The 12183-nt window shown below is 40.0% G+C and overlaps 1 protein-coding gene across 1 annotated transcript in view; it reads right to left on the bottom strand.

Moving 5' to 3' along the window:
• Nucleotides 1–8519: 8519 nt before the first annotated feature.
• Nucleotides 8520–12183, bottom strand: part of GPNMB (glycoprotein (transmembrane) nmb) — a 26239-nt gene continuing 22575 nt past the window's right edge. The window contains exons 10-11 of the mRNA XM_006880390.1: nucleotides 9126–9219; nucleotides 8520–8673 (exon numbers count right to left, since the gene is read on the bottom strand). Coding sequence (XP_006880452.1) covers nucleotides 8520–8673; nucleotides 9126–9219 — 248 coding nt within the window. The remainder of the gene's footprint in view (nucleotides 8674–9125; nucleotides 9220–12183) is intronic.

Raw genomic sequence — 12183 nt, 5'->3', positions numbered from 1 at the left:
CCCAAAATCTCTGTAAATGTTTATGAAAATTAATAAAATATAATTATAGGGGAAAAAAAAGAACCTGATAGTAAATATTTTTAGGCTTTTTAAGCCACATGGTCTCTGTCGTAACTATTCTCTTCAGCTGCTATAGAAAAAAGTGGTTGCCGACAATATGTAAATGAACAAGCTTGGCTGTGTTCCAGTAAAACTGTATTTATGTACACTGCAATCTCAATGCCATAGAATTTTATGTATCACAAAATAGTATTCTTCTTTTGGATTTTCTCCATTACTTAAAAATATAAAAACTATTCTTAGTTCATGGTCTATTCGAAAACAGGCAAGGCTTGAATTTGGTCCTTGAGCTGTATTTTGCTGACTTCTCATATAGAACATAATATACCTCACATTCTAGTAAGAAAATAATGTTGACACTGAAAAGTAGAGGTTTCTGTCCCCAGAAAAGCCAATCTTGCAGACAAGGGGTGGAGTGGAGAAAGTGGATTTATAGTGTTAAGAGTTTTCAAGTCAGAATCAACTCATAATTGATCTTCTAGTGCATTTGCAGAGGCTCTAAATTGCATGGAAGGAGAGTACTCATTTTACTCCAGCACAGCAACTGATGGATTTGAACTGCCTGCCTTTGGGTTAGCAGTACAACTTCTTACCCACTAGGCCACAAGTTGTTATGTGCCATTGAGTTGGAACTGACCCATTTAGCTGATCCTCTGGAGGGTTGTCAGAGGCAGTAATTTCATGAGAGAAGATTGCCCATCCTTCTCCTAAAGGCCACAAGAGCTCCCTAAGCATTATATACTGGTGGCCTAGTGGTAAAAAAAACTGTGTTGCAACCCCAAAGACAAGCAGTTCAAATCCACCATCTACTCCACAGAAGGACGCTCTTCAACACTTGATGTCAAATGTTCCAAATGTGATACTTTTGATCTACTGACTGCATGGGGTTATTTATCTAGGGGAGGGATGGGATGGCAGAATATGAGGAAGTTTTATATTACCTTTTCTCCAGATGTTCAAAGCCTGAGATTTTGTCCTGGACTAATTGACCCAGTATTATCAAAGTTCTGGAAATAAAAGTTTGTGGTATCCATATGCCATGACCAAAAGAGAGTAAATCTTGTCTATAGATTGCAGGGTGGAGGGGCAAACATTAACAGAGGAATTCAGTTTGATAAGGAGATCTTTCTCAAAAGTCCTTCTAATGGTGCAACTACTGTGGAAGGCGGTATGGTGTTTTCTCAAAAAGTTGCAGAGATACCATTTGAGCCGGCAATTCCACTACTGGCAATATATCACAAAGAGACCATAACTGACATCCAAGCAGATATATGCACACCCATGTTTATCACGGCTTTGTTCACAATAGCAAGGAGTTGGAAACGATCCAAGTGCCCATCAACAAACGAATGGATAGAGAAGCTGTGGTATATTCACAAAATGGAATACTATGCTGTATTGAAAAACAAGGAACTCATGCAATATTATTCAAAATAGGTGAGCCTGGAGGACATTATGCTGAGTGAGATATCTCAGTCGCAAAAGGACAAATATTGCATGGTGCCACTGCTGTAAAATGGGACTGATATCAGGGTTGTGGTAAGACTGAGGAAAACTGGATAAATTGTGTATACTGCACTGAAACAGAGAATAATTTTAAAGCGATGTATGATAGGGTATTATGGTTATCACAAAAGTCCACAATTAAGGTTGCATAGTAGAATGTACTTGGGGTGGTGGGAGGGGTGCCGGGAGGGGGGTGTACCAGGGAGGGAGTGTTTATTTTACTTTTCAAAGAGAGGAGTGAACTAACTGGGAGGGGGGAGGGCTGGGAGGGGAGACAAGTGCAGCAATGAATGAATGGAAATCCAAAATCTCTTTAAATGTTCATTAAAATTATTTAAAAATGAAAAAAAATCCTTCTAGACTTAGAGGACATGTCTTCCTTTTAAAATATTATGAAAATAGTTGTTTCTACCTAGTTTTAATTTTTCACTGCTTTATTATTGGCATATCTTCCCTATTTCACAGAGTGGTAGGACCAGGAGCAACTAGAGTACCTCCACTTCAGTTTCTTTCTCTGGTTTCATTTTTTGATGAGGGGAGCACATACAGAGATGAAGAATCACTGAAGGTATCATTCTTCAGGCCACACAACTGCTGAGTGACAACATAAGGTTGGCGGTCAGGGCTTTAAGTCTTCCTAGTTTCTCTCGACTCATATCTGAAAACTAAAGTTTAAAGCTGCAACCATCACCATAAAATCCATTCCTTCAGCCACATTATCATCAGCTAATTTTTTTAAATCTTAAGAGAATTTGTATTTAACAAATACTCTAATATTAAGAACTCATTTAAAGCTCAATTCTTGATATTTCCTTGACATCATTAAAATCTTTACAGTGCCATTAATACCAACACAGTAATGTAAATCCAAGAGAAATTTTGATTAATGCCGTGACATGATGATACGTGTTGGGAAAATGATATATTTACAAAAATATGACATCTATTAAAATGAGAATTTTTGAAAAATATACCTTTAAGTTCCTGAAACTCCAAAAGCTTATGAAAAATCTCCAAAGTAAGTTTGATTCTAGAATTTTAAGGGTACAAGGAGGGGAAATTCAGTTATAAGAAGCAGAGAAAATTGCCCTGAAGGCTAAGCTGAAACCAAGAGTTGGCCAGTGTAGAGGTCTCCAGGCCAGAGGTCAGCCCTCTCCTGTTAGCCCAAGGAACTGAACGTGGTTGCCATGGTCACCACAATGAATGTTTGTGTGGTCATCGCTTACATTCATCTAGAGTTCAAGCTCCATAAGACACAGGCCTTCTCTCTCTGCTCACAGCTGTGTCCCTTCTTAAGAGAGACCCTGGGACATCCTGTTGATCAGGATGACAAATGATCAACATCAGCCTACCAGAAGTGATTCCTTGGAGCTGACTTCTCAATTTGTAGGGTACCTGTTCTGGTAGAGGAACGTCTGGTGGCCTAGTCCAGAGGAAGTTGTGCTGCTAACGCACAGGTTGAGCCTCTATGGCGATTTGAAAACTGCTAAGGGAGAAGGATGGGTGAGCTACGAGGTGGTCTGAATCGATAAGTAGTGTCCTAGCAGCTCTGAAATCGTTCTTTATTAAAGGTCCTCCTTGGAGAGCGAACAATTGGAACAACCTTTGTGGATTTTCCCTGACAGGAGCTCCATCAAAAATCAAGTGCTTCCTGGGTTTGGAGCTTCTATACTTCCTGGATAAAATGAATGCATTGAAAGTATTGCCTCCTAAGCTGTTAAATAATTGAAAATTCAACAAGGGCAAGTAATACTTATGAATGAGTCAGAAGGGTTTAAAATGCAGACATTTATAAAAAGCCCAAGGAATAAGAAATTCCCAGAATAACTTATTACTTACACGTTTTCATTTTCTTTGGAAGTCTTAATTCTCAGCAAACATTAGTCACATCACCCCACTGTCTTGCAGGTTATTTCTCCCATTTTACAGATAGTGATTTAGGATAAGTTAAATGGCTTGTTGCCAAGGTCTAAATAATTCACTCTTTCAAACTTCTCTTGTCACTTATTACAGTGAAATTGATCTAGATTTGCTGGAAGATTTTAACCAAAGTTTTAACTTAACTCATTCTGGTTCCATCTCCTGCTGAGAAATTGCCTCTCCATTCTAGATATGCGGAAGCAGACATGCTCACAAGGGCCCCAGATGTTCTTACAGATAGATAACATTTGAGAATCTTAGTAACATGCAGGTTTTGATTCAGTATACCTGATGTAGAAATGTAAATTTTCAATATAGAGAGTTAACCAGAATGAACAAGTTCCAAACACCAGGTTTGACGTGTTTTCAGTGATTAACTTTATGTTTGCTGCTCTCTGCTGCCTCCTGTTGATCTGAAAAGGGAAGAGTGGAGCTCAAGACCAGTATTTCTCAAAATTGAGACCAGTTCATTTATCAATATCACCTGGGAATCAGGAAAGTCTAATGATGGGTCCCTTCCCACAAATATTGAAATATAAACTCTGAGGATATAACTCAGTGATCTGCATTTTAAGAGAAAATTTACTACTAAGGACCTCTCCAAAGGTCTAAAGAGCAATGATGTTAGTTTAAAGACTAAGGTGCACCTGATTCAAACCATGATCTTTTCAAATACTTGTTGTCTATATGGAAATTGGAAAATTAATAAAGATGTCAGGAGAAGAATCAATGCATCTGAGTTGTGATGTTGGAGAAATATACCGAATATCCCAAAGATTTCCAGGAGAATTAACAAATATGCTTTAGAGAAAGTGCAAGCAGGATGCTCCTTGAAGCAAGAGTGGCAAAGCTTCATCTCACATACTTTTGGCATGTTGTTAGGACAGGCCAGGAGTTTCTACTTCACACTTGTCAATTCCAAGTGTTAGGTATATCTGGTTGGTAGCTGCTATGATAGCAAAATTCATAGAATGTTTTTATCATTCCAGAAATTTCTGTTGGACAGCATTGGAGGTCTAAATGAGGATAAAGAGCAGTCAGATGGTGGAACCAGAACAGCAAGAAGACATTAGCAATACAAACCACGTACTCATTTTTTTGCTTTAGGATATTAATGGCCTGATCTTCTCTCATTTCCATTGAACTGGAATTAATTCATAGCTGACCATCTAGTGGGTTTTCAGAGGCTGTAAATTGCACAGGAGGTGATTGCCCATCCTTATCCCATGGAGTAGCTGGTGGATTTTAATCGTGTGGCGTTGGGACTGCAGCACAGCTTCTCACCACTAGGCTTCCAGAGCTCCCCAAAGTGCATTTATTTGGTTATTGTACCTGTTTTTACTTTCTCAGTCTAGAACACTGTGGGAATGGTGTAGGACCATTCAGGGTTTCTTCCTGCTGTCTACAGGGTTGCTATGAATCAGGACCTACTCAAGAGCACCTAGTAACTACAGTGTAGAATGAGATTGGCCAACACAGCCTGTAGAACACACCCTATTTTGAATATAGTTGAATGGGAGCACAGTCCAGCTTTTTCGGGATTGCAGCTCAGCTTCTTGCCACTAGGCCACCAGAGTTCCTCCTGCTCTTTCTTTGATTTATCATTTATGTCCTTTTTTTGTGCTGCAATAGTAGAATTGACTATTTGTAACAGAGACTATATAGCCTGCTAAATCTAATCTATTTACTCTTTGGCCCTGTGTAGTACTTGGCCAATTCCCTTTGGAATGTTAAGGGTTTATTGTTCAAAATAGCTTCCCTAGTTATGACTCTGACTTTGTCATGTGGATGAGTGGGAATATGTGAATAGAGTGTGTTAGCCTATCCCCAAGGGGGTTGGCTGGTCTCGCCACTAAATGAAGCAGACTCAGTGGCAGATTTTGGAAATTTCACCACCAACAAAGAAGCAAGCTGGCAGTGTGTGTCCTTTGGGGCCGGTGACTCTTGCACCAGCCAGACCTACAGAAGATCAGCAGTGGTGGCCACAGCAAAGAATAAGCCAGAACTGATCTTGGGGCTTCTGCCCCATAGAACCAGAGCTAAGAGCATTTTCCCCAAGCTTCCTGGAGTACTGGTTTGGGAAGAGCCATAATTGACAGGACTAAGGGCTTTTGTAATATTGGCCTAAAGTGGTGACACTCAAGGCTGAAGTGCCTGTGAGCACATGGCAGCAGCTTTCCCAACTGAGTGATGATATCTGCTGCCAATTGAATTATAGCTTTTAGGATTCCCTAATTGTGGTGGTATAGCACTGGTCTGTGCATTGCTGTACAGAGGTAACTTGTGGTTGCTGTGATGCTGAACACTGTGACACTGATGTACCAAATGTGATAATGGTTACCCATGATGGACAGTATTTGCTGGAGCTTCCTGATTAAAACAAGCCTGGAAGCAGGAGTGGCATCCAATTCTGAAATGGCTTGCCTCCGGAAACTCTATGAACAGTGCTCAGGCCTTTCATTCATAGGGTTGCTATGAGTCGTCTATGACGCAATGGCACCTAACAACAACAACAATTGGGGCTAATCTTGAGGAGAATGGGAATCCAAGAACACTTGATTGTGCTCATGCAAAACCTATACTCACACCAGGAAGTAATACTCAGAGTAGCAAGGAAACACTGCATGGTTTAAAATCAGGAAAGGAGTGTGTCAGGGATGAGTCCTGTCTCCATACCTTTCCAGTCTATATGCAGAATTCAGGAGGTTGGGTTATATGAAGAGGGACATGGCATTAGGATTGGATGACTCATCAACAACCTATGTTATGTAGATGATACAACCTTCCTTGCTGAAACTGAGGAAGACCTGAAGCGCTTGCTGCAGAAGGTCAAGGACTGTAGTCTTCAGTATGGATTGAAGCTCAAAATCAAGAAAACAAAGATTCTCACCACTGGGCCATTGGCAGCACCATGGTAGATGGAGAAGGGATTGAGGTTATTAACAATTACAGCTTTCTCAGATCCACAGTCAACACTCTTGGCACCAGCAGTGAGGAAATCAAAAGAGAAATTGCATTGGGAAAATCTGCTATCAGAGACCTCTCCAGAGTACTGAAAAGCAACGATGTCAGTCTAGAGACTAAGGTGTGCCAGTTCCAGGCCATGGTCTTCTCAATTACTTGCTATGCATCAGAGGGCTGGACAATGACTAAAGATGATAGAAGAATTGATGCCGTTGGGTTGTGATGCTGGAGAAGAGTCTTGAGCATGCCATGAGCTGTCAAGAAAACAAATAGGTCTGTCTTGGAGATGGTGAATCCAAGTTCTCCTTGGAGGCCGGGATTTTGAAGCTCTGTCTCACATACTTTGGGCACATAGCCAGGAGAAACCAGTCCTTGGAGAAGGACATTGTTTTTGGAAGGATAGAGGGACTGTGCAGTAGGGGAAGACCCTGGATGAGATGGATTGGTATAGTAACTTGGGAAATGGGGGTAGGTATGTCGGAGTCAGTGAAACTGGCTCGGGATAGGGCAGGCTTCAGAACTGTTATACATAGACTCAAAGTGAGTCGTAGATGACTCAACAGCACATAACAACAACAACAACAATAATTTTGTTCTGTGTGGTCTGTGAACTATCACAGCAGATTTTGGACCCAGGAGAGCAGTAAGATTGGCATTGGGATGAGTAAAAAGAGGTGTGGACGCCTGTCTGACTTCATGGGAATTGGTTTTGTGTTGTAGGCACTGTTGACCGGGACAGTTCTCCATTGTGAAGTTGGTAGAGGTCAGCAATGGCAGGACCCACACAGCCCCGGCTCTCTTTACGCATGTCTAGAATAATTCTTCCACCTTTATTTTTAATATAGTTTTGTCTGTCTGAAGAGTCCACAGATTTCTCATAGAACACTTTTTACTTTAGATCTGATTACATGCATTTGTATATTAAGTTTTTTAGTGAAGTGCTGTATACAGATATTAAACACAGACAAATATTTTTGGGTTAGTGGAGAAATTCCCTGGAGATTTTGCCACCAGAACTCCTTGTATACATGTATTCTTAAATAGGAAATACTCATGAAATTATCATGCTTTATAAGGCAATATAAAAAAATAAATAGAATGAAAGAGAACAAGTTTGAACAGTAATTACAGTATCAGTCTTATCTTTTTCTATACTTTATTTTTTTAGAAAATAGAAGACAATAGAAAATAGAGGAAAAGAACATAATCTTTGATATATGGTAGATTGTTTCAATTACAAATTAAAGTATAAATCCTTTTGATCAAATGTCTATATTATGAAAATAAACTAAGAACCTCTTCTAAAGGCAAATCATAGAAAGGGATTTCAAATATGTATACTATAATGAGCATAAATTCATATATAGACACAAGAGTGTTAATGCTCTGAGGACAAGAGGAACTAAGTACCTAATACAGTATACAGAAAGTGCTAAATAATTGTCCGGGAAATAAACAATTTAATGAATAGCATTCCTCCACATAGCTAGGAAGAGCAAGTTGTAATAAAAATAGTCACAACTTTTATTTTGGCTTGTTTGTTTTCCTTTTATAACAAGTGTGTACATCACACTAAAGGTTTGGGCCTGTCAGTGGGAGCTTATACATGCTCATGGAGATGGCACTCTGCTTGGAATATGATAATGTGGACAGAAGTACACTGGTTTATGCTGTGATTATATGGCTATATGGTTAGAAAATGGCCTTTCCATCCAGTTTACCTAGGTGAAATCCTAATGAATAGTCCACCTCCCCTATCTATCCACCTAAACACTTAACAAAAAAAAATAAAATAAAACCGCCCATAAAGAATAAGGAAAGGAGCATTGTTCAGTGGTTTTATCAGTTACATGGCTGGAGCTGTAGGTAATAAAATCCCTCTTCATTTAAAAAGGTCTCTATATCTATAAAATGATATAATATTCTCTAAATCTAAAAAAAAAAAAGTAGTGCTCCCTAAGCCACAATATATCTTTTACAGTAATCATTAGTTATAAAACCATTATCCACCCCAGCAACGCTCATGTAAAGAGTGCTGCAGAGTTCTGGTCAAAAACAAGGTCATGGATTTAGACAATCCTCTGCTGGCTCTTGAGCAGTGGGTCCTTCTCCTGGTTCCCACCAGAGATTGTGGCCTTTACACGGCTGACGAGCGCGTTCAGGCCTTTGCCTTTGGCCATCTTCCCAGGACTGCTCTCTATCGGTTTGTATTCTTTGTATTTTCTGAAAGCAAAGAGGCAATTATTGAAACATCTGTAGTTGAATTATTAAAAGATCTGCAGTTAGAATACACTGCTCTTTACAACATTTTACTTGCCAATTGTGAGAAAGAGTTAATTCCATCTAACATATCTATGCTTTAGAAGATTCAGAGGACTTAGAAAAATATTTCCTTTTATATACAAGGAATGTGCTTACTTATTCTAATTTGAGGTTATATATTAAACATTATGTGGACGAAGTTTTGTGAAGTTACTGATATCTGGTCATAGTTTTAGGATTAAGACACACAGAGCAAAATTAATAGACCAGTTTGGTTCTCATTATTCAATAGAAGAACTACATGAAATACTTAAAAGCAAGAAGTAAGTAAAAAGGCATATCTGTGTCGAAATGTGCTATTTATTTACGGCATTATATGAAAGTGATTTAAAATATGAGAGTCAGAAACTTACTTGTACACCAGGAGGGTGACCACAATGACAAATATCACCAAGCAGCCCACAGAGATCAGGACCCCATTTGCCATTCGTAAAGGGGACGCTGGATCTTAAAACAGAAGCAGGACCGTATTAGTCACTTCTTCTACCCACAGTACATACTGTCTGTAATTCAATTAAACAAATGAGGACAGGAGCTATCTCAGAAGACACATGGCTCCCTTGGTGTTTCGGTAATCTTTTCCATTAAATAATACATAGGCTTGGGGCCAGTTTATCTTCCACATACAGAGTGAGTTAGTACTTCTGGAACATGGTGTTAAGGGCCCAGGGAGAGGCAAGCCATGTCCTGGAGGCACCTGCTCAGGTCTCAGCTGACCGAGCATTGCTGGCATCAAGAGGTGTTCTGGGATCCACCTGCCCCTCCTCTGCTCTCCTCTCCCCCTTACGGTCCAGCCAGTCGGGAAATCTCATACTATTGCACTCTCACACACCTTTATCTCTCTGCCTGCCAGAGATGCCCTTTCTTCAAGTGGGAAGGTTTCCTTCTACCTCTTCCAGGCCCTTTCTCACAAGCACACAGGGTCCCACCTCCTTGTGTGACACCACTTTCCCTGTTCTCTGCCACCCGCTGCCATTACATTGTGTTCCAATTATTTCCACATAGCTCTCTACTCTCCACTCTCAAATTTCTCAACTAGTCCCTTCTCTACCACCAAGTTATAACCAGCCTATCTCATATTCTGCTGCCATCACTGAAGTCTCAGCCACCAACATCTGTGCCCGGAGATGACCCCTTGTCTACTTTCTTAAAAGTCTTTTTCCATTTAGCAGTCAGATGGACCTAAGAACAACAACAACAACCAGATTTTGCTTAAAACCAGCCAGCGAGAGAGCTCTGGTGGCCTAGTGGCAAGAAGCTGCACTGCAATCTCAGAGGTGCGTGGTTCAAATCCACCAGATGCTCTGCTGGAGAAGGAAGGACAATCTTCTCCTGTACTAGTCAGATCTGATTTGATGGTACACACACACACACACACACACACACACACACACACACACACACATAATTAAAATTTATTAAAAATACCCAAGCCAGCCAGTGGCTCCGTTGTGCAGAGAGTAAATTTCAATCCCTAATGGTTGTTCTAATGATGGACTCAGGCATGGCAGGGCTGTGTGTGTGCGGAGGAGGGAGGGGTGTGGGTGCACACACAGGGTAGACTCTGCTCCCTCGGGTTTTAGTGGCTGATGTTAGTGCAAGTAGATCACCAAGCCTTTCTTCTGAGGTGGTTCTGGGTGGTCTTGAGCCACTAATCTCTTAGTTAGTAGCTGAACATGTTAATCATTTGCACCACCCAGGAAACTCCAGTAATACTAAAATGTGTTGGTTATCAAATTTCAATCCCCACTGGATTAACAGTTTGTCAAGTTGCAAAACCCACTGGATTAACAGGTCTTTTGAGTTTTCGAATTTGATTACATGAGGCTTAGATCACTTATGAAGTTATCACTCATGATAATTATTCTAATAAGAAGAATTAAAGGGCAACAAACATCTAGGCATCTAATCCAGTGAAGAGAAGAATGGTTTACCAGCACTAAGGAAGTATCACAAAATGGATTATGACTCTAAAGGTAATTCTAAAAAAAAAATCTGCTGAATTGAAGAACAAGGAACTCATGCACTATTATTCAAAATGGGTGACCCTGGAGGACATTATGTTGAGTGAGGTATCTCAGTCACAAAGGGACAAATGCTATATGGTGCCACATGTTGTAGAATGAGGCTGGCATTGGGGTGGGGTAAGACTGAGAAAAACTGGATGAAATATGTTTATGGCATTGAAGTCTATGGGGGAGAGAATAGTCTAAAAGTATTATATTTTAGGGCATTATTTTTATCGTAGGAGCATGCAACGAGGGTTGCAGAGTGGATTATATTTGGGGGTAGGGGGTGGGGTTTGGGGAGGTGCGGGGGGATTGTGTACCAATGAGGGAGTTTTTCTATTGCTTTTCAAGGACAGGAGCAAACGGGGGGGGGTTTGTACGGGGAGAAGAGTGCAACAATGAATGAATGGAATTCCAAAATCTCTGTAGATGTTCATTGAAATGAAAAATAAACAAACTAAATTATAAAAAAAAATCTGTGGACAGTGGCAATATACGTGACTAGTTTGAAGAACCACGTTACAGGATTGCAGAGGCTCCATCTACCTAATCCTGTCCCTCCCTCTCAGCTCTCCACCTGCTCTGTAATCCACTTGAACTCAGTGAAGCCAAAGCTCTTCTTTTCCACCTTTGTTCTCCTAAATATCGACACCTTGAATTTTATAATGAAAAATCTTTCAGATTCCACTGTAGCTAACCTCTTATCTGGTTAATGAGTAAATGCACATTAATATATTGTAAAATAAGCTCCAAGTCCAAAGGGCTTGTGAGCAAATTTATCAGTAGACTGTCCTTAATAATACTCAGATTAAGAGAAAGAATGTTGCAACATATACACAATTTAAGGTTTCCCTTCTCTTCTACCATGTAGTACTTCTTCCAACAGATAAAGAATCATTTGACAGCAAAATCAGTGTTAACTGAAATTCAGTTAGGGCTCCTAAATACATCTTGGAGAGATGCTGAATGTCATCAATAAATCAATTTTTACATGAAATTCCTTAATTTGCTTGACACTTTATTTCAAGACACAGTCAAGCATAAGGATGGCAAATGTTGAGTCCCTGATGAACTCCTGAAGGATAGTTAAGTTCCTTTGTTAGAGTCTCAGGGGAACAGTTAGAGGAATTTGGGAAAGAGAAAAAGACACAGCAAATTAGAATGATCCAGAAATCCACTGGGTTTCCTACTTCTCTTCTTGACTTCTTACCTTATACCCTGCTGAATGCTTATTAAAATCATGTCTGTTATCCTCTCGTTAATGAGAGAACACTGTGGCTTTTCCAATGTTGGGTTGTAGACCCACTCCTTGAAATACAAATCATGATGATCACATTGCACAGACATTAGTCCATAATTACAGCAAATTTTCTCATCAAAGGGCTTTCCTTGGCCACTACTT

The sequence above is a fragment of the Elephantulus edwardii genome, unplaced genomic scaffold (genome assembly GCF_000299155.1).
Source record: "Elephantulus edwardii isolate Elephantulus edwardi_28Jun2011 unplaced genomic scaffold, EleEdw1.0 scaffold00007, whole genome shotgun sequence".
In the NCBI taxonomy this organism is placed as follows: Eukaryota; Metazoa; Chordata; class Mammalia; order Macroscelidea; family Macroscelididae; genus Elephantulus; species Elephantulus edwardii.
This window is presented reverse-complemented; position numbering and strand designations above follow the sequence as displayed.